Source organism: Salminus brasiliensis, chromosome 3, assembly GCF_030463535.1.
Source record: "Salminus brasiliensis chromosome 3, fSalBra1.hap2, whole genome shotgun sequence".
NCBI classification, from domain to species: Eukaryota; Metazoa; Chordata; class Actinopteri; order Characiformes; family Bryconidae; genus Salminus; species Salminus brasiliensis.
Genome location: NC_132880.1, coordinates 29,309,484 through 29,332,046, shown reverse-complemented (window position 1 = coordinate 29,332,046; position 22,563 = coordinate 29,309,484). Strand labels below are relative to the sequence as shown.

The 22,563-nt window shown below is 39.0% G+C and overlaps 1 protein-coding gene across 1 annotated transcript in view; it reads right to left on the bottom strand.

Annotated features, from left to right (window-relative positions):
* The window catches only part of npr1a (natriuretic peptide receptor 1a), a 105,346-nt gene continuing 82,783 nt past the window's right edge, over positions 1–22,563 (bottom strand). The window contains exons 9-22 of the mRNA XM_072675847.1: positions 22,091–22,211; positions 21,900–21,974; positions 20,218–20,295; positions 19,807–19,911; positions 18,906–18,977; positions 17,650–17,809; positions 16,868–17,023; positions 13,561–13,729; positions 11,336–11,482; positions 9,955–10,078; positions 9,722–9,790; positions 9,238–9,412; positions 7,414–7,512; positions 1–6,506 (exon numbers count right to left, since the gene is read on the bottom strand). Of these exons, the coding sequence (XP_072531948.1) occupies positions 6,355–6,506; positions 7,414–7,512; positions 9,238–9,412; positions 9,722–9,790; positions 9,955–10,078; positions 11,336–11,482; positions 13,561–13,729; positions 16,868–17,023; positions 17,650–17,809; positions 18,906–18,977; positions 19,807–19,911; positions 20,218–20,295; positions 21,900–21,974; positions 22,091–22,211 (1,702 nt within the window). The 3' untranslated portion in view covers positions 1–6,354. The remainder of the gene's footprint in view (positions 6,507–7,413; positions 7,513–9,237; positions 9,413–9,721; positions 9,791–9,954; positions 10,079–11,335; positions 11,483–13,560; positions 13,730–16,867; positions 17,024–17,649; positions 17,810–18,905; positions 18,978–19,806; positions 19,912–20,217; positions 20,296–21,899; positions 21,975–22,090; positions 22,212–22,563) is intronic.

Here is a 22,563-nt window from a genome sequence, read left to right as displayed (position 1 = left end):
TTTACAATTTATTGTTTTACATGACTTTAGAGCCCACTCACACCAAAAAAATACATAAACACTCATCAGTAACATAGAACTGTACGTATTTGATTTGCAAAAAAATCACAATTTTATAACAACTAATATAAAATAACACAACGATCATTCAAGCCCTTCCCAAAGGGGAAAACACTGCTTCTTGAACATCTTCCACTAAAAAAAGCCTTTTCACACCACACAATATCTGTTCATGTGGTGAGTTGCTACAGTTTAACAGGTGCCATGTCTTCGCAGGGTTCTTGTGGGCTGTTAGAAATTCACACAATGTGTATTCTTTTCAGAGGGGCCTACAGGCGTGTTTACCTGAGCTTCCATCATAGAACTACAACAGCACAATATACAGTATCTACTGCTCTACTGTATGCAGCCCATGGGTTTGCAAGTGGATCAACTTGTTCTGTACTAACTTTGATTTCACTGGTGTCCTCTCACTGCCATTGAGACGTATGCCAAAACAGCAGATGGCACAGGCCTTCTTTTCCACACTCTCAGACTGTTCTTAGGCCTTTGACCAGGGCTGTGTCCAAAGCTGCATGCTCTAAAGCAGGTATGGTATGTGGATCTGAACGCAACCGAAGACACTTGACATTGACCTACTAATGCTCCGCCCACAAATGCGTTCTTGTATAGCTACTGTTGATAGGTTGGACAAGCTTTACAGAAAAAGATGCCTTTCAATCTCATGAGAAAAGTACCTCATTTTTGTGCAAATATGCACATTTAGAGACACAGCTCTGGACAAAAATTAAGAGACCACACAAGTTTTTTTCTTAAATTTGCATCTCTACATGTATGGAAGCCATTTCATCACACAAAGCTGAGTTAGCTGAATTTGCAGACTATGAATGGCATAAAGCCACCCAACAGCAATGTGAGAGACTAGTGGAGAGCCTGCCGAGACATGAAAGCTGTGATTGGCAGTCAAGGTTATTTCACTATAGTGATTTTTACATGCTCTCAAAGTTCAAATATTAGTACTGTGTTGTTTAAATCTGAGTAATAACTTCTTTGCATTATAATTATTGGATTATTTGAGCAGTTGTTTTTGAGCAGTTGTCATTTCTGCAAATAAATGCTCTAAATAGCAAATATATTTATTTTATTTATTTGGAATTTAGGAAAAATGTTGTCCATGGTTTATGAAATACAACACAAATGTTCATTTCCCTAAACAAATTGCCTATAAATAGTAAAATCACAGTAACTGATAATGTAGGGTGGTCTCTTAATATTTTCCGGAGCTGTATTTGTGTTGTAGATTTGAAAAGTTACACTGTTTGGACGGACTGTAGAGGTGTAACGACTCACAAATTCAGCATGTAATTCATCTAAATGAATACAGTCTAATGGTGTCTTAATTCTTCAATACCTACAAAAATAAGGAGTGGTTAAAAATGTGCCTAATATTTTTAATGTTTCAGTTTCATCTTGTTGGAGCTTATTGGAGTGTCACACACTGGTCTTAAATGCTAACCCACTAGCCATAAGCTAATACACCATCCATTAACTAACTTAAGAGTTAGCATAAAAAGATATAGTACATTGCCCGCAATAAGATTGGAATCATATCAGCCTCAACAGATAGTTGCTTACAACATATATTGGCATTGGAGAGCTATATATTTGTTGCAATATTTATTGAATGCAAAATGTTTCTGCGATGGTGGACTACTGCACTGAAATGCCTATATTTATTCATTTTACTACATTCATAGCCCTACAGGTCTGGGGTTCGCTTCAGATGCAGTCTGCTGTGTGTGGGGTTTGCGGGATTTGTTCACTTTTTGCACGATTCCTTCGACTTATCACCTGCATGGCTAAAAACCGTCTCCTACAAAAACGGCTTCTCATTTGCACTGTGATGTCATGAAATGCTATGAACCAGCAATAATTAGCCCCTCCGCCAAACGAGCCCAGAATTGGCCCTGAGTGCGGACTCGTGAATGCAGTGCCCTTAGTTCCAGTAGTGACTCTGAAGACTAGAACAGTTAACCTCCTGAGACCCGGACTTTTGCTTGGTGTGCACTTTTAATTTCTCCTGTTTGGGATTAGTAGGACCTAACAAGTCTTTGTACAGGAAGTTGTTTTAGCAAAAAACAATGTCCTCAGGCCAAAGAGTCAAAGTTGAAAAAAAAAAAATCAAGTATCATGGTGCAAAGAAGCAGAAGTGTAATGTCCCCATTTGAGGATGCAAGATCTCGAAAGGTTAATGAGCTTGTGGGCTATGTGCTTTTTGCTGGCAAGCTTGTCCAGTCACCAAAAACACATTTGTTGCATGGACAGGGCAATGTACTCTTCACAATCTAGGAAAAAATGCTTTGTGTTTTAAAAGGCTAGTCATTGTTAGCAGGTGGGAGATATTCAGAGTGGAAGCTACTCATATTATTGGCACACTAGCAATAATTCACATACACTAGCTGGTTGTTATCTAGTTCAGAAACCCTGTGGCAAAGAATAGAGGAGAACTCAATGGTCAGTGAACACAGGCAAGGGACATTTATATACCTTTACCACATTAATCACCTTGCTCTCTTTCAAATTACTATGTAAAGCGTGATCCAGATGTCAAAACACAGCTTTTTATCTTGTGTGTGATTCAGCTACGATTATTACTAAATCTACAGCTGGTGACAAGTTTTGGCAATATCTGATCCACAGCTGTGATCAGAAGTTTACACACATTCATTGTTGACATGGATGCCAAAGCAATACTGGGATTTCTTTGACCGTTTTTTGTCCTGGAGCCAAATAAAGGTACAGTTTACATCTTTATACACCTACATAGAATATTTTGCGGTCCATAAATTACAAAATCTCTGTTAAGTTAGAGACCTTATTAGTTAGTGATCATGATTGACTACTTCTGGTAGCTGTGACACTGTCCTCGATAAGAGTGTGTAAACTTCAGACCGCAACTGTATGTTGATCTTCATAAGTTTGACCCACAGATAAAGCATCCTGCTACTGCTATGGTGCCCTTGAACAAGGCACTTCATTCCAAGTAGCTCCAGAGAGACTCTCTCTGCAATCTGCAAATGGAGCTTGGGTTGACAATAAGCATAAATGACACACTACTATTACTAATGCTATTTTACTTGGCTTTATAGTTGCTGTGATTCAGCTTCACCTATATCATCTATGCTGGTTACAGTTAATGGAGGCACTCAGGGTTGCAGAGAGTACAGCTAACAAAACTATCCTTTTTTTTACACTCTTATGTATTGTAGTTGGTCTGTACATGTGGCAAACAACTCTCTTATCACATATAATCCATATCACATAAAAAGTCACATTTTTCCCATGTTTGCTTCAACATTCAGCCTGTGTACTACATTTTGTATACATCAAATATAACATGAATATACAGGAGGTAGACAAAATAGTGGAAATATGGCAATGGCAATGGGGGTGAATATATACCATATGGGTAAAAGTATTACACATTACACCTACAGGAGTTTATGACGTCCCATTCAAAATCCATAGGCTTTAAAATGGAGTGCCCCCCTTTGCAGCTCTAACAGAAGGTGTGGAACTAACTGGAAAGTTATGGAGTGCTGGCAACCGCACTCAGCGACCCCACTCTGTAAGTTTACATGGTCTGCCACTTGTGGCTGTGGTTCCAAAATCTTCCACTTTTTAATAGTACCACTCACAGCTGATCGTTGAATATCTAGGAGGGAGGAAATTTTACCAATGGACTTGTTGCCACCTATTACTGGAATCCAGTGAGCTCTTAAAACCACCCATTCTTTCACTAATGTGTGTAAAGGCAGACTGCATGGCTAGATGCTTGATTTCATCCACCCGTGGCAATGGGACTGAATGAAAACACCTGAATTCAAAGATTAAGAAGTGTCCCAATACCTTTTTTACCATACAGTGTAGGATATTAGGCACCCTTTTGCCTTGAGAGCAACAGGCCTTGCAACAAGGGGTGAAAAATATATAACTTAAAGGGGCACTCTGGTCAAAATGAAAAACGTATCCATTGCTACATCTGTTGTAAACATCTATTGCCTTCTCGCCTAGTACAGTGGTTCTGCAGTAGTGGGATTTTCTGGTTTAAAGTCAAATACAATTCCCTTCGGCTGATGTATCTTGAGGGTGGGAGGAGCTTTTAAGAAGCTACAAGTGCTTTAGGGGCGAGTAATTTGACATTTTTTCATTAAAACATTCCCATTAGCTCCGGCTAGCTAATGTTACTGTGAGACAGATGACGTCTGTATTTTAGTAGCTTCTAAATCAGTTAGTGTCTTTAACTCTCTCAGAGGGATTTCCAGTGGTTGTATATAAGACACACCTTGCAATGCATGCTGGGAACTGTAGTACAAGAACACTGAAACTTCACTGAAACATAAAGACGATACAAACATGAATTCTGTGAAACCAAAGAGGTTTAGAGAAGCATTGTTTGAATAACATGAAAAAGAACAGTAAATGCTAGTTTTAGGCAGGAATGCCCCTTTAAGTCTTATTTTTGAACACTTGTCTTGCTGACCAGGTTTACTGACTCTAACTGAGTAATAGTTTAATTGAGTATCCATACTTTTACTATAATACCGTTTCCCAGTACTTCTTCCACCTCTGTTTGCAACAAATCTGTGAACCCGTTTTTATAGGATCCTGGACGATTCTTCAGGAAGAATGTTTTCAATGTAATATGATGATAAAAATTAACTCATTGTAATTTCACTGGAATTAAAGAAACTTTGTTGGATCTTTAGCAATAAAGCGGATGTCATTCAATTGAAGCTTGTTCTGTAGCTGAAACACATTTGTAACATATTGCTATACAACACTCATTGAGTCACAGACCTTTTACGTCTACTCATGTCAGGATTGGACTTGGAAAAAATTAAGCGATCTGCCCCACTTGGATCTGTCTGTGTGTGTCTCTGTGTGTAATAACCATTGTCTACAAAAGTTCCAAATAGTAACTATATTATTAATATCATCCATAATTAGAAAACTGCACTTTTGCAGATCCCAGATCAAGGATGATATTTTCATTCTGGCAGGCTTACCTTTCGGGGTTTGTTTTGTACTTACCCTCTGACCTGTCCTCCTACCCCTCGATCGGGGAAATAATCTCTTTTACAGCTTGTTAGGTGCCTCCTATTGCTTTAGAAATTCAAACACTAAAGTGTACGTCCTGGAAGCTTTCTTTATTCTGATAACACACTATTTATGCAGTGCTGGGCAAAAATCTATTTATCTGCACAGTAAGTGTTAACTTGTTCAAAAACTGCTTACGCTAGAACATTGTGATTAGGTGTGTGTGAGTGTGTTAGCTTAATGCTCTCCTGGAGCAAGGCCAGTATTTCCAGTTCCCACCCAAAACCTAGTTTATCTAATCAGGTAAATCAGGTCATCCTGTTCTGTGACCAACATCACGTTTTGACCACTGACCACAGACTTTATGTCTACTTGCCCTAATGTTGCATTTTTCAAGCAAAAAGACGCTTTCTGCTGAGATATATAGCTTTAATCGGGTTTCTTAGGCTACCTAGGACTTTTGCTCAGCACTGTGTGTGTTATCAGTAGTTAGAACCAGACTTGGATATTGCTTTTCAATATATACTTAGTCTCTTTGAAATATGAAATGTTTCCATTATTTCTACCCCCTGTATACCATACTCATATTTTGAGTATCACAATGAAGAATTGCTGGATCCTTTGTATCTGTCACTGCTGCATCTTTGCATTAGTAGGCATTGACACTGACTGGCCATTTCATCCTAGACAAGGGCCTTTATGTACTTAAGGAGCAGATGGAGCTGATGGTTCTGCTGTCTTTTGGTTTACATACTGTAATACTTTAGGAAGTACTGAATAGTAATGTAGAGAAGACTATTCATTTGCAGGGAAAAACATAAAACACCATATTTGTCTTTACACAAAGTGAAGCTACAGAAAAATGTAGCTAAAAAGTAGAAGTATTAGCTACTCTAATAAACTGTTCAGTCATGAAAAGACACGTACAGTGTCTCACCACTAGATGGCACCGTCCTCAAACATCAACTACAGCCTTGTGGAAAAGTCAATCCTTCACGTTCCATGGTTTTTCCTATCATGACATTTTTAGTTTGTCCCAAATTAAGCAGAGCCATCTTGACTCTCGCGCTTACAGGAGCACTGAAACACGATGTCCTGAAACCTCTGAGGCTCATCCTGCTGTTTCTTCACTGTATTTCTCGGCCCTCTTCATTCAAGGCTCTGAACGTTTCTGCTACATGATTTTATATATCTCACTGGCTCCCCTTCTCTCAGAGACAGAGCTTAATTTGCTTGGTTCTTCCTCTGTTCCATTCAGGCATGGTTGGAGGTGCTTTCTCCCAGAAGCCAATAGGTCCTCATCCTCCCTTTGCCTTTCATTTCTATGTCTCCTCTCAGCTCCAGCTGGAAGCAGTTGAACTCCTGTAGTACCGCACGTGTGGCCTCCGACACGTGGATCTTCAGCGCTACCGGAAGACCAGACAATAACACTGATATAAGCATGTTTAGCTCTAAACCAGAGTACACCCAAATGACAGAAGCGACAAGCTGTTCTGCTTCTGTGCAAATGCAAATACGAGAGCCTCACCAATGTGCTGGCACTCCAACACTGGTTGGGAATTTAGTGCTCGCACTTTGCATAGCTGAGTGCTATAATTTCTTCTCATAGCCTGCCCTGCGTGAAAACTGCTGTCAGCCAAACTGGCATTGATAAGAGCTACAAAAACGGTTCAGAACTTCTTGTTCTGTTGAATTTAACAACATTAGCATTTCATACCTTTAAAGTGCCATTTAATCCTTCCAAAATGTTAGTGGTTTCCTTTATTTGCAATAATATTGTATATTAAATTCTATTCTAAAAACAACTACTGTATTTACTGTAGGTTCTACTGTATAAGCACTGAAAAGAGGCTCTTTGACTCAATAATAACAATGGTGGAACCCTCTTTGATGCAATTAATAAAACATTTTTTTAGGTTCCATAAAAGAACCATTTACAAAATGTTTTTCACTGATCTAAAGAACTTGTCACGGTTTTAAATAGCAGCACTGCCTTTACTTTTCAATAGAATTGTTCTTCTATTTAAATGATACTGTTCTACCTATTATTAAACACAGTATCTAAACAATAGTTTCATAAAAACAATAATTGCTTCAATTTCTTTCTTAGTTTCTTTGAGCTACAACTGAGAAATAATGTAAAATGATGTTTGTTGCATGACACGCTGCCGATAGATAATATTACCAACCGTTTTCCCCATTTTTAGCTGAATTTTCATCAGTTCCATCATGAATTCCATGTCAAAACAACACTGCCATAACAGAAGTAATCCACACAGAAATGACTCTGTCTGGACGATGGAGGTACATTACCTTCTCCATTTGATTCCATGCGCGAGGCTGTGTTCACTGTGTCACCAAACAAACAATACCTAGGCATCTTCAGTCCAACAACACCAGCACACACAGGGCCTGGGGATGCAGATGCACACACACACACACACACACACATACAGGTTTATATTCCTATCTTTTCTATTATAACACTTACACACACATAGATGAGTGGTCAAGTTCACTTAACACTTCCCATAACTAATCAGGTTTCATCCCCTGCAAGTTTCATCCCCATTCTAAATCTAGTACACTTCCTTCAATAAATCAAGGACAGAAAGCAGTCATTAGAAGGATCAGGTAGGGTTGATGAGGACCTGGAGGCAGATATCCAGGGAGAAGGTTGATGACCAAAACAGTGCTATGTTATGACTGTTATCATTGCTTCCTTAGATCCATTTTCTAACTTGGATCTAAGCAGAATTGTTGTAAACAGTGATGGTGTGCAACTGGTGATGGCATGTATCCGTGTGAATGTTAACAAGCTACAGTTTCTCCATGGCAATGGTTTAAACATGCACAATTTAATTCTCTTAAAGGTGTGTTCAGTTTTTGCTTTGCATGAATGGGGATCTTTTCATCAAAGGCTGCAAAAAGACAAACCAGTCAGTCTCTTTATAGCTGGATTGTACCACATTGTATATGAGCTGACAGCAGTAATTAGTTTGTCCTCGATTTAGTTTAGAAACTCCTTGACTGACTAAAGCCCCACCCCACAATGTCTTCTTTTGGCTGATGCATCGCTACATCAGACTGCACTGTACTAAAGTTGACATGCTGCCATGCTGGTGTTTACTATCCATCATTGCTTCACTCTGACTGCAATCAACGGCAAATAGAGCATTTTGACACATATAGAAGTGCCCATGTAAACACTGCCTTAGGTGTCATTCTCATTTTTGAAATACATTAAAAAATTTATTGTGCTGGGTGTATTAGTGGGCAGAGATCAATGTCAGCGCAAAAGCAAAAATAAGCAAAAGCTGCAAATAATTGCTGATCTTTTCAGTGAAGGCAGCAAAAAGGACAATTTTAATCAAACCTGTCATTGTCTTTTACAGTTTTTATAACGTGATATATGCTCAAGAAAGTAAATGAGTTTGTGACTCACTGAAGCACTGCCTCACGCCATCTCCTACTGCCTGACACATACGCATGTCGGACTATGCTCTATCAAAAACTCAACCCTGATGACCTTTTTTAATTGACAGCTGAATAAAGACATGTTGCCATGTGCTAGTGTCCACTGTCCATCAAAGCATACATCTCACTAAAATGAACGGAAAATGGATTTTGATGCATACACAAGTGTCCTATGAACACCACCTTAAGACTACTTTAACCATGCTAACTTGGCAAATGTGTTACTTTTATATGTGTCATAAAAGATCAGCAAGCAATGAGCTTTTATGAGCTTTGATGTTTGAATGAGTTTACCGCTTGTATCAAATGTGTTACTTTTACCGCTTGTCTCAAATGTGTTACTTTTTTCACATTTGCCACTGTGCTGTGATTATTTTATGATAACACACAATATCAGTAATGTAAGATAGTAAGCTAAGACAGGATTGGTGTCTGAAGTTTTGTTCTTCGGTTTAGGAGCAGATACAAGATACAAGCTTATACACCAATAATTCTTAAGTACCTCTAAAAAACTTGCTTATGCAGTTTCTGACCTTGTATGAGTTGGAAAAAAGTACATCATCCATCTTGAAGTCTTGAAGTTCCCTATAATGATAATCTGGAACATGATAGGGTGCATTTGGGGTAAGGGGGGAAAAATTGCCACTGCTGTTTCCTCACCGGTGTGGATGCCGATGCGAAGGCGCAGCTGTAGATCAGGCCGATGGCGAATCCTGAAGGAGTAGACAGCTTCCAGCAGGGCCAGAGACATGCGGGCTATCTCCCGGGCATGCAGCTTTCCGTTCCGCACAGGTAGACCTGACACCACCATGTAAGCATCACCAATTGTCTCCACCTGAGGGCACCACACACACACTGCAGTCCATGGCTGACAAATAAACTTAACGGCGTGCTGTCAGCCTGAGGCTCTCATATATATATATTATTTTTTAGCCTTTAAATGCACACCTTAGGTCTACAGCAACCCATTATCTCATTTCCTCTTCTTTCCTTTGTCAAATTAAAATGATCTTCTCTGATTATTTTATTATTGGCATTAAATCTGTTTACTGTTTTACAGTATTATGACAGTCTACAGCTCAGTTATGGTGAGATTTCAGTAAGAGCTCACTGATGACATGCATTTGGAGGAACACTTAATTACCTTGTAAACGTCAAAGTTGTCAATGATGGCATCAAAACATGTGTACAAGTCATTCAGTAAAGTCACCACCTGAGGGGAAAAGACAATTTTAGCCAGGAGCCAGCACCTAACAGAGCTTGACATGGTGAATACTATAACTAATCCTGACATGTTCCACATTTTGCTGTGGCTCTGCCTGACAATTACTCTGTCAATTCAGGACACACTTATTGAATATGTTTGTCAGCTGTCACCTGCATAGGTGTGCTCTCTGCTGACAGGGCGGTAAATCCCACAATATCGCTGAAGTAGATGGTGACGGAGTCAAAGGCCTCAGCTTGCACCGTCTCTCCTCTTTTCAACTGCTCTGCCACTGAACTGTAATACACACACAGACACACACATACTTATACAAAGTTCAAACTAGGACTTTTTACCCAATTGTTTCCCCAATTTAGTAATATTCAGCTCCCACCCACAAGGTGGTCAGGACTTTTTCCAACATACATTGCTACCAGTGGTGGGAGGACAAAGGCTGGCCACCACCTTTTTGGCATTTATGCTTGGAGGAGAATGCTCACGCTAGCTAGCATCACTCTGACAACACTTTTTTATAATAGGAAACAATGTTTTACTTCCATGTCCCACCACTACCACTTATTAATGCTAGCTCAGATGCTCAGAGATCCTTCCTGATACTCCCTGACACTGTATTTCACTCAGATTAATTTTACACACAAATTCTTCATTAACCTATTTGCCCTCATATACATATAATATACATAGATAGAGAGCCAATAAAAAGAAACCATTCAGCAGTTCATAAGCCAATGGATGTATTCATAGGCACAGTTTGGGGCTGAGCAGTAGGTGCACAGTTCCCCCTGGTGACTAGAGCTTAAATAGAGCTTAAAGTGTTAAAATGATAAGAGTTGGAAATAACTAAATGTTAAATGGTTATGAAATGATTATGAAATTATTAATTTTATACATGAATGATGTGATAGGTTGACATAATTATTAATAATTCTCCTACACCACTGGTAGTTGGAGTTATATTTTTGTAGTATACGAGATGCCTTCTACTTCACTTGGCACTTTTGTATTTTCTGAGCAGTGGTTATTTATTATTTCAAGAGTGCAGCATGTCTTTAAAGTAATATTCACAGTCTCAGCATTCATGTATTTTAACAGTGTGCACATAAATCTGTCAATTCACTTTAGTACAAGAATTGGCATACACAATTATTATTTTGCTGCTACTGATATTATTGTTGATATTGATCATTTTGATTATTTAACAGTAAATTGAGAATTTGTAAACTCAAAAACTATAAATTTGAGAGTTTATAAACTAGTATGCTCAAATGTATGACACATCTGAGCATAATTTATGAGTATGAATACACAAAGATGAATAACAAAACTGTCAGTGGAATTTATGTGCATTCAGTTTATGATCAGATTAGACTGTACATAGAACTTTGATAAATAGGGGCCATTGTCCTGAACCACCATTCCCAAAATATGGGTTTAAAAGCCCTTTCCCACACTAGTGACCCTTCAACAGCCACTCAAAACCACAATAAAAAAACAACAACTAATAGGTGGATGAAAAAGCCAGGCTGCACTCACTGAGGTAGGATCTGATAGAGCAAAGCTTCAGCTTTGCGCTTTTCCTCGTGGTAAGCCTGTGTTCTCTCCTCTACCAGTTCCTCCAGGTTATTAGCATATTGCTCCATGCGAGACAGCAGGTTATCCAGGATGTTGGAGCCGTAGCCTCTGCAGACAGTGTGAGGGAAAGGTCAGAAACAGGGCTATGGGAGAGGGAAGCACAGGAGGCACACATAACACATTTCACTAATGCCATAGTCATGATTATGAGGTAAACTGAGCTAGAATGATGTAGCAAGGGAAAAACTGTTTTGTGGTTTGACTGAACTGAACACAAGATACACAAGATACACAAATGTACAAAAGCATTTTACTATTTGAAACCAATGGAAAGGGGAGCTTGTTCAAGCAGTTCTTCTACTTCAATCAAAACTACTTCTGTTGTATTCCAATACATTCCCTGGATATCTAGTGATCTACAGTGAGGTGAAGGTTTACAAGCACTTCATGCACACCTGCATACTTCAAAGGTTAGGAGTCATAGACTGGTTATAATGGGCTAATTTCCTAAAACCTAAAACCGTTTTCATTGAAAGATCTTCAATGGCAGTGTACTAAAGACCAAGTCTCTGAAGAAAGAGACAAATGTGTGTTAATGGTTCTAACCCTTTCAAGAGCTACACTGCTTCAAAGAGGCTACGCACAGCTGTCAGTTCTACACTGTCAGTTGTATCTTTAAGGTGAACAGATCGTAACTGTTTAGCTGAAGGACAGCATACAGCCATAACATCAGTAGATCACTGATGTTGCATCAGACCAATAGTTTTACAACCTAGTAGGAATAGGGGGAGAGTTGGGGTGGGAATTTTGTGTTTGTTTTTTTGTGTATGGCATTTTTGTAATTTTCTCAACGAGTGTAAAGAACATTTGGGGAGACACACATACTCAATGTATTCATATTTCAATTCATACCCCTGCTCAATAAACTAAAAAGAAAAAGAAAAAAATGGTAATTACTGACCACTGCACACCAGGACCCCCCAACCTGCTGTTTTGTTCATCATAATTTGACCATTATTTTTGCACTTATACCAGATCACGATGTTGTGCCTATATGTAATTTGAAACTGGGACATCTGGTTTTAGGAAGTCTGCTGTCAACCCTAAACACCTCCTTGCCTATGGCTCTTCAACATTAACACTTACCTAAAATGCCTCTGTTGGAACTGTATAAAAACCCATGCTGATCACCAGAGGACATTCTGTACTGTCAGCCTGACATGCAGTCTGTTCCACGCAATTGCCAATCAATTCTGTAAGTAAACTAAATTTTTTTCACACTGTCTGTTCCTAAGAACTTACTGTAAGATATTCTGTTTCATTTTGAAGCTCTTTTTGTAACCAGTTCTCCTTTTTTGACTCCACCACCAACACTTCTGCTTGTACATTAGCTCAGTTAAACAAGCCATTAGCTTAATGACAGCATTAAAAAAGCAGAAACATAGCGAAGCCTATTAAAGGAATATTTTTTTCATAATTATTAAAAATTCTTTTATTTGTTATTTGTTTTATTTGTTATTTTGATGTTTGATGTTCGTCCATATTTGTTGTGTCTCAAATAAGAACAAAAACTTTTGGTGACGCTGCTTTTAGCCACTGTCCTCCAAATCACTGGAATAGCCTTCCAGTAGAGGCGAGACGAGCTGAAAATATTGACTTTAAACGTAAATTATTCAGTCTAGATTTTATGTAGTGTTTTATGAACATGTTATGGTCTTAGTATTAATATTATAAGTTATTATTTTTTTTTTTAGAAATATTCATTTTTAAACCTATTTTAAAGTTTAAAAAATATGTTCAATTGAACAATGAGTGTCAATTAGATTTTCATGAAAGGTGCTATATAGATAATGTTTGATTGCTTGATATTTCTTTTTATATGTACTCTATAGGCATTTAAAAGTATAAATGACATTATTAGTTTTTTCATGATCTTTGAACTTTGTTTTTGCAGCATGATGAATAACCTATTGATCTAATAAATGCTGGACTATCAGAACTGTACCATTCCCCCCTATACAACCACCCTTTAGTTTAGCTTTTGTTTTTTTTAAGTAAATACAGAGCTATGTACTTTTTTTTTAACCATCCTGTGACCCCACAGTATTATCTTGTTGCTCTTGGGTCGAGAACCACACTGCTCTGGAGTGACTGTGGTTGTAGAATGACAGACAGTTCAGTGGCACCTGTTATTCTTGTGAAGCATCACTTTGATCTGGTGAAAATCTGGCCTCTCGTTGACATCCTCTGACCAGCAGCGCTGCATCAGCTGACCCAGCTCCTCGCTGTGGCTCTGTGTGCACAGCAGGGGACGCAGATACGGCCACCGGCCTTCAGCAACACGCTCCACAATCTCTGATATACAAACAGAGAGAGAGAGAGAGAGAGAGATGAGAGAGAGAGCTCATGACACAGCTGGAAATATTACATGAGCAACCATAGCCATGTTTGAATGAACTGTTACAAATCTGTTCTTCCTCCATAATAATCATGTATATGTCAAAGGCACAGAAACTTGATATTACATCTCTTGTGCTGTCAGATACAGGCACATAGGCGCAGAGCCGTGCTGTCAAGCATTGTCTCTTCAGAATGACTAAGTGGCCTATTTTAAATAATATGTACAGAGACATTTGCACACAGTGAACAATGAGGGATTGCCAAATTATAGACTACACCTGTCAAGCACAAAACATCAGTTTTCCCATCACGGTAATTTTTTTTATTATTTATTATATGAACAGTGTTAAGTAGGCCTAAGGGGAGTGGGTGTTAACTCTCAGATGTCTAAAGCTATTATAGCTGTTTTCTATGTTTCTATTTATACTGTAATTATGTAATACCTGGTGAATTACATAGTCATGTCATGCATGACATTTACATTGGTTTACATTCTGTATTGACAGATTTAATTCTCTGCTTCTGCCTTTTTTCTGGCCTGCACCTTTAAGATTCCAGAATTTCTCTGCTAGTTTCAGTGAGTTAACAGCGTATTATAAAACTACAGCTGCAAGTGTTAACTGTGACTTCTAAAGGTCCAATCTAACTTTCCCTAAAGCTGATTTAACACTGTATACTTTACACTGCAGAGGCTGATGAAAAACAGAGCAGTGCACTGTGTCTGAGTTAATGTTGGTACAACAGTTTACAGTGATGAATGACAGTCTAAGGGCTGAAGTGACCCCCCCCCCCCCTAAAAGGACACGTAGATCCAAACCATGCCAACCAATTCCCCTCTGTATGGCACAGTGTCGTAAATGTTGGTACAACAGTGTACAGTGATGAATGACAGTCTAAGGGCTGAAGTACGGTGCAAGCCTGCTGTGAGATGACTTGATTAATGGATTTACTTTACCAAAGTTGTACATAATTTATTATTAAATTAAAACATGAATAATGTCTGACCAATGTACGTAAACTAAAAAATCATGTGCATTGTCTTGCTTCGAATATCCTGTACAACCACATCCCAGAGGTGTTCTATTGGATTCTGAGCTGGTGACCGGAAAGACCACTGAAACCAGTTTGAGGTGAATTTTGCTTTGTGACTTTATCATGTGTAGTGCATTTTCATGCCGGAAGCAGCTATAAGAATTCAATTGTGGCTATGAAGGGATGCACATGGTCAGCAACAGTACCAACGTATTAAGTGGCATTCGAGGAATGACTGTTCATGTGCCCACTGCAGCCTCAGCTTTCTGTTCTTCTGAGGCCTTTTGCTGTTGTGGCCCATCTGCCTCAAAGATCAACATGTTGTGCATTCTGCTCAACTTAACAACTGTACAAAGTGATCATCTGAGTTACCATAGTCTTTCTGTTAGCTCTAACTGGTCTGGCCATTCGCCATTGACCTCTCTCATCAGCAAAGCCGTTCTGAGTAAACACTAGAGACTGTTGTGTCTGAAAATCCCAGGAGATCAGCAGTTCTAGAGGGACTAACAATTATGCCACGCTCCAAATATTTTCCCTGTTTTGATGGTTGAGGTGAACATTATCTGAAGCTGCTGGCCTGTATCTACATGATTTTATGAATTTTACTACTGACGCACAATTGGCTTATTACATCATTGTATGAATGAGTCGGTGTTTCTAACTAAGTACTGTTTACATGGTGAACTGAGATTTTGATAATCTGACCTCATCCCTCCACTTAACTGCACGCCACTGCCTTTTTCCTTTCTGCTTCATCTGTTCATGTTCTTATCTGTGCTTCACCTCATCTTCCCTCTACATGACTCAATTTGTGGTGTACACTGTCCTTTCTCTCTCTCTCGCTCTCTATCTCTCTCCTGCTCTTGTTCAGTCTTTCTGTGTTGCTCTGTTCATCTCCTCACCTTTCATTACACTTCTTGTGGCATCCTTTCATTACCGCCTGCAACTCCCTCTGTTCTATTCATCGCCTGTCTCTGTGCCAGAAATGTGTCTCTTGTGTATGCTTGATCCCGTGCCTCTCACTTTCTCTTTCTTGTCTCTCCCTCTCTCTGCTTCTCTGAGTCTCATTTTATTCCTTTCTCTTACTGTTCTTTGTGTCTCTCTTCCCCTTTTTCTCTCTCTTTCTTTCTCCTAGTCACTCTCTAACTCTATCTTAGTTTGTGCCCAGTGTCGCTCTCTCTCTTTGTTTTTGTCTTTAGTCTCTCTCTCTCTCTCTCTCTCTCTCTCTCTCACTTTCCCCATCAGCCACCTGTGCTACAATATATGTATGCGTGTGTGTGTCTGTGAGAATGCCAAATTGTAAGTGTGTGAGAGGTATAGCAGACCCAGCCCTGCTGACAGCGGAAGAATATAAATAAGGGGGATAAAAGCGGAAGCTCATTACCGAACACCTTACTGACACACACACACACACACACACGAGCACACACACAGAGGTGAGGAGCTCAGGGGAGAAGCAGAAGGGAACAGGTTGATACAGAGGTGAGATGAGAGGAAGGTGGTGTAGACAAGGATGTAACTGGAACTGTTGGTGTAATTAACCTTTTAGACATTGTCTTATAAACAGCCTGTGTGTCTCTCTTTCTGCGCTATCCCTCTCACCAGTGTAATGAACACATTCTTCCGCCTGTCACATTCTAGCTTCTTAACAGGAATACTGTTGGGTATCCATGACTTTGCCCTATAAACTATGCCTATTCAATCTATTATCTATATTATATCTATATTAGGATCTAATCTATATTATGTGGTGAAGGATGACTCGTTTTACCAGATCAGTTTTCCACATCTCTGTAGAGCAGTGCCTGTGTTTTCTACACCACAACCTCTCAGATTGTCATTGGTCTTTTTAATGAGAGGGTTTTATATGTCAGCTGTATTATAATAGCCTATAATTCTTGCTGATGGTCGGAGCACATCCTGTATTAACATTCTTAGTCAGCTGAGGGACAGCTGCTCTTCGTTTCCTTTTTCCAATGTAAGGAATAGTGATTAGGGAACCGTTACAAGTATTATGTGTATTCTGCCTGGCAAAATCCTGGGTTGGTATGATTGTCTAACCTTTAGGGCTGAGCGGAGGGCTGTCCAGGTAGAAGACTCCTTTCAGCAAGGCGAGTTCTTGTAGGACGATGCCAAAGCTGTACACGTCTCCCTTCTGAGTACCACAAGGTTGCCTGTTCTCGTCCCGCAGCAGCTCCGGAGCTGTCCACAGTTTTCCTATCCACACACAAAAACACGTAAAACAATCTTTATGGTGACCGTGTGCTGAAATACAAAAATGATGCTGTTCTACACCCAATTCAACCCTGGCTGACTACAGTTGATGTTGCATAGAGGTAACAACACCACCTAGCCTGTGGCAGACTGTGCCAAGCAAGCACAACACGCTACATCAGTGAGAGTCCTTGGGCAACATAATACTAACATTCTCATACCTGTGTAACATGGGTCAAATGTAAGTCACTCTGGATAAGAGCATCGGCCAAATGCATAAATGTAAATGTCAATAAACAGTAGTTCTATTAAAAATTAAGCTTTTTATAGCTTGGGAGGACTGCACCTGACGCCCCTCCTTCTTCTAACCTAACATCATAACCTTACAAAAAACATACCTTCAGTTTCCTATGAAAATGTTTTAAAATTTAAGTGTTTTCAGTTTTTTAAACAGAAGAGTGTTTTTCACAAACAGGGACCAGGAAACTGTCCATACTGCTTTATAATTTACAAATGTGTCCTATCATTGTGGAGACATTTGGTCACACATGCCCACATGCAGTACTGCTGCAATGGATTGAGGCTTGGTGTGTGTATGTGTGTGGGTGTTGCAGGTTTAAGCAGCTCACGTGCATAGTAAGCATGTGTGTCTTCCAAGTTGTTCTCCTTGCGGAAGCTGGCCAGGCCGTAGTCGGTAATCTTCAGCACGAAGCGGCTGTCTACCAGGCAGTTGGAGGACTTTAGGTTGCCATGGGAGACGACCACACTGTTATGGAGGAATGCCATGCCCTGAGTAGTGAAGAGCTGGCGTTATTCATTCAAAATCACCTTGTCTGAAAGCTCCTATTAGCAACAACACTCTATGAAATATTCATCTTACAGACTCAATTCCAGCTTTTCATGTGTGCTCCCCTTGTAAATGCATGCCCTCGACATAACAGAGGTCTTTTCATTGCTCTTATTGACTCTATGTATGCCCTCTCTATGCAACCAACCCAAAGAGGGAACAATAATATACAATATGACGTACACTTTTAAAAATGTATAAGGTGTACTTGTTTTATATAGTTTACAAAATAGTATATAACAAGGTTTTTTTAAATGCTATTTATTGAATTATAAAGAAATGTTTATCATTTGTATTACATAGCCAATATATGTATATAACAGTTCCACCAAGATAAGCTATGTGTACATGCAAACATACTCAGCCAGAAATGTTCTTTTCTGAATTACTACACTACATCCCTCTACCTCTGTAAATATCCCTACCTTGGTGAGAGAGAGAGAGAGAGAGAGAGCGAGAGAGAGATGTGAACTCAGGACTGTTTAGACAGAATAAGAATGGTTACTGAGGCGCTAGAATCTTGAAACATTTTGTTAAAATCCTAGGGAACTGTGGGACGTGTGGGAAAGGGGGTGTAATATTTCACCTTTAACCATTAAGTTAGGTTATTCTCAGAAATACCAAAAAGCATGGTATCCTTTTAGATAAATGTTTTGCACTCGCTGCTTGTTGAAACAAGTGAACAGATTTACTAAAAAAACTAAACGAAAAACTCAATCTAAAGTAAATTACACAAATATCTAAATTAAGTGTTGAAAATGACAATAGCCACTCTATTGATGTCTAAGGGTTTATCTCTACAGTCAATTTCCCTAACAGTATGCCGACAGACCTACAAATAGATACAAGATACAAGTTTTGTGCCTGTGAGCAAGTCACTTGTTATACACACTATATATTCTATAGCATATTTCTCGGCATGCTAAGTGCCAACAACCTTTGATAAAATAGCATGTGCTGATCAATAATGAATGCTTATCATTTTAAATTAACATTAAGGTAAAAAAACAGATGTTGAGCCTGGTATAGTTCACTGACCTTAACAATGTCATTAATCAGAGAATAGCGAAACATCCAGTCCAATGTGATGCTCTCAATCTCCATGAGGTCCTATGGGTTATAGACATACAACACAGACACACAGTTTCAACAACTTCCATCTATAACTGAGCCCACCCTGAAGGGATACACTGAAAGGTCATAGGAATATCAAAGTCACACATCTTGTTAATATTCATTATATTCTGTATCAGAGACTAAGACAAATAGCATGGACCTCCTTTGTAACACTTGACAAAAAAGTGCTCAGGTGAACATATGTCCTACACCGTCCTACAATGTTGAGCAGCACAGGGAATTGTGTTTGAATGAGACCCACAAACAGCGATATGATCCGTCAACAAAGACCCCACAGCACTTTTCAAGTGATAAAATGGGTTGAGGAGTGGTAACGTTAATGTCATGGCAACACCATCACCAGATTTAAACTCCATTGAGAGCTTCTGCTGATTCTGCTGTATGAAGGACACCTGACCAGTACAGGAGGTGTGTGGAGAACATGAAAGAATTGGGGATCATTTAAGAAAATTTTATGATCTAACAAATATAGAACTAAGTAACCTAAAAAGAGAGCTGAGTTGTTTGTCTTTATTACGGAATATTCACAGTAATGCAGTAATAATAGATGATGAAGCCACAAAAGAAACACTTTTGATTTCCTGAAGAATATTTCAATGGATTTTTCTTGATATAAATATTTCTGTAGGTGTAATGTGTGTCACTTTTTTTCTACATTTGAGAACATTGAAGAATCTCAACTTGATGTAAATGTTGTAGAAAGATTTTCAAAACTGGTATGGGTTAAATGTATTATGATAAGATGAGTTTAACATAACAAATAAGATAATATTTTTTTTTGTGTGTGTGTGTGTGTGAGTACCTGCAGACTGCCCCGAGGACAATACTCAGTGAGAATGCAGATGTTTGGGGCATCAATGCAAGCTCCAATAAATCTGTTCAGGTGTTCATTCTGTACATCACGCATCTGCAGGAGGAGGAGGAGAGAGAATGAAGACATAAATGATGAAAAGAGAAAAAAAGAAAAGAAAAAAAGGAAAGAGATGAGAACAGTCAATAAAAGTAAAAGAGAATAAAAGAAAAGCAGAACAGAGAAGAGAAGACGAGAAGACAGTGGAACAGATGAGAAGAGAAGAGAAGGAAGCAGAAGAGAAGAGAATGAGTCATCAGTCCCCATCAGTCTGTCCCAGGCTATTAACCTCCCACAGAATGTCATATAAACTTAATTATTCCAAAGGCACATGGCAGACGGAGGCAGTGAACACACACTCACATGTTTGAGTTCAAACAGCACTTTCCTGGTGAGCTCGATGCGTTTCTTGTTGACATGCTTAATGGCTGTAATGTTTCCCTGGAGAAGAAGCACATTAACATTAGTTTCTCTCTGTCTGCTCTGTTAGCTGCCAGTCAAATCGCCTTTAGTGAAGAATAAACTGCTGCTTCAAGAACAGGTAAATGTGAAATGGAACAGCCAGTACCATCACATGCCACAGCAGGAGCCACATGTAAGAAAGGGTACATCATGTATAATTAAATATAAATCAAATTAAATATAATTAAACTGATACATACACATATTCCTGATATGTTTGCCTGTAGTGTGGGATTGCACATGGATCAATACTAGGACCACTATTGTTTTAAATATATGTAAATGATCTTTGTTTGGCAGCTTAGAATGTTATCTTTATCTTTATTGATTGATGATGACACCAATATTGAGCACTTATTCAGTTCATACAAGCTATTAAGTCATACAAATAGAAAAGGTATCAATACACTTCCTCCAGTGCACATGTCCAAATATACTGTAACCAAATTTTCTGAAATAATCATAGGTGAAAAATGTTCTTGGAAAGAGCACATTACTGCAATTGCAAACCAAATTGTAAAACATATTGGTGTAATCAAAAGAGTCAACTTTCTCCTGTCAAGAACAATATTAATCAACCTGTATTATATAATAATGTATCCATATTTCTCTTACTGTAATATTATCTGAGCCAGTGCATTCAAAAGTCAAATCAGCTGTTGAGTTACACTCCAGGAATGCTTTGTTAGAATGCTCACATTAAATTATTATTCAAGCTCTCAGAACATTCAGATACTCAATGTCTATGAAATCATTCACCTTCAAATCTGTCAGTTAATCTGTTTCTTATATACACAACCTTTTGCCTGACTGTTTGAAAACAGCTTTCAATACAGTTTATAAGTGCACAATTACTGACAGACGCATGCGTATAACAATAATGCTGCATCAGTTTGCTTCCATATCTTGTATATTGTGCAAATAATTAATAAATAAATTCATATTAAAATTAACATTTTTATTATTCTTGATGATACACTATATGTTCAAATGTTGTTGGATAAACATGAACATACTGCCACCATACCTAAAGCCATGGGTATAAAGTCCCTGCTGTAGAGCAGTGGAACTGTATTCTCTGGAATGATGGTTGGCACTCCATCCAATACTTTTGGAATGAGTTGGAGAGTTGGGGATGAGGTGCTTACAGAAAGTTACCTTTATTTGTACTGCATTATAATCAAGCAATTTAATTATGCCCTTAGGTTTAATCAGGTCACTGATGCCTGGCCCAACCTATCAAAAATACATTCCATAGTCCATGTGACTCATCCACCATTAAAAGCATCAGCTTGTGTTGTAAAGACTACATCAGCATCTGTAAAACATCAAATGTCAAACCACCATCCCTAAAAGGTCAAATGGCAAACCACCACCTGAGTACAGGTGCAGCGTTCACACCTGTCAAAATGCACCAAACTAAAGAAAAGGACTAATTGGTTCACATCAAACCAGACAGGTGTGAACGCACCCTTAAAAATGATAGCAAGTAATGATACAAGAGCTCTGTGGAGGTTGTGCCCACTGTTAAACTGCTACACAGACCACTTATGAATGAAAAGAATACTAAAATGTTGTCATACCTTGTAGTAGCAAGTTTTGGCATAAATCTGAACGTTTCCCTCCATGGTCAACAGGGAACCATAATTGGAGCCCCTCTGTGGGCAGGAAATTGATTATGAAGTCACACAGTGTACACAGATACTCACTACTGGAGCAGATATATGGGTGAGAGTGTGTCTGTATGTGTGTGTGTGAGTGTGTCTTTTCTCACCAGCGACAGAGTCAGTCTGCTGCAGGCTCGGCGCAGTGCTTTGTCCAGGTTGCTTATCTGAATGTTCTCCCAGTAAACCCTCCAAAGCTGAGCGGCCAGCTCATTCTCCAACTTCACCTTTCTGACGGACAGAACGCGGGGGGTGAGGGAGACGGAGCCAGTGAAAGCAAAAGAAAAGAGAAACAGCAAAGCACAATGAGAGAGAGAAAGAAAGGGAAGAAGAGAAAAGAGCAGGGTGGAAAGGAAGAGATGGAAAAGAAAGGAGGAAAACAACCAGTGCACATGTAGCACACAGGAAGGAGAATCATGGCAGCGTTTGAAAACACTGCAGCATTAGCTTTGCGTGGAGAAACTGGAGCACGGTCACTGCTTAACACTAATTTATTCACGTCAGGATTGCAGAATACATGAAAACATTGCACCTTACATTGCATTCCCAACAACAAGAAGTTTTTCAATTGCAAAAACAACAA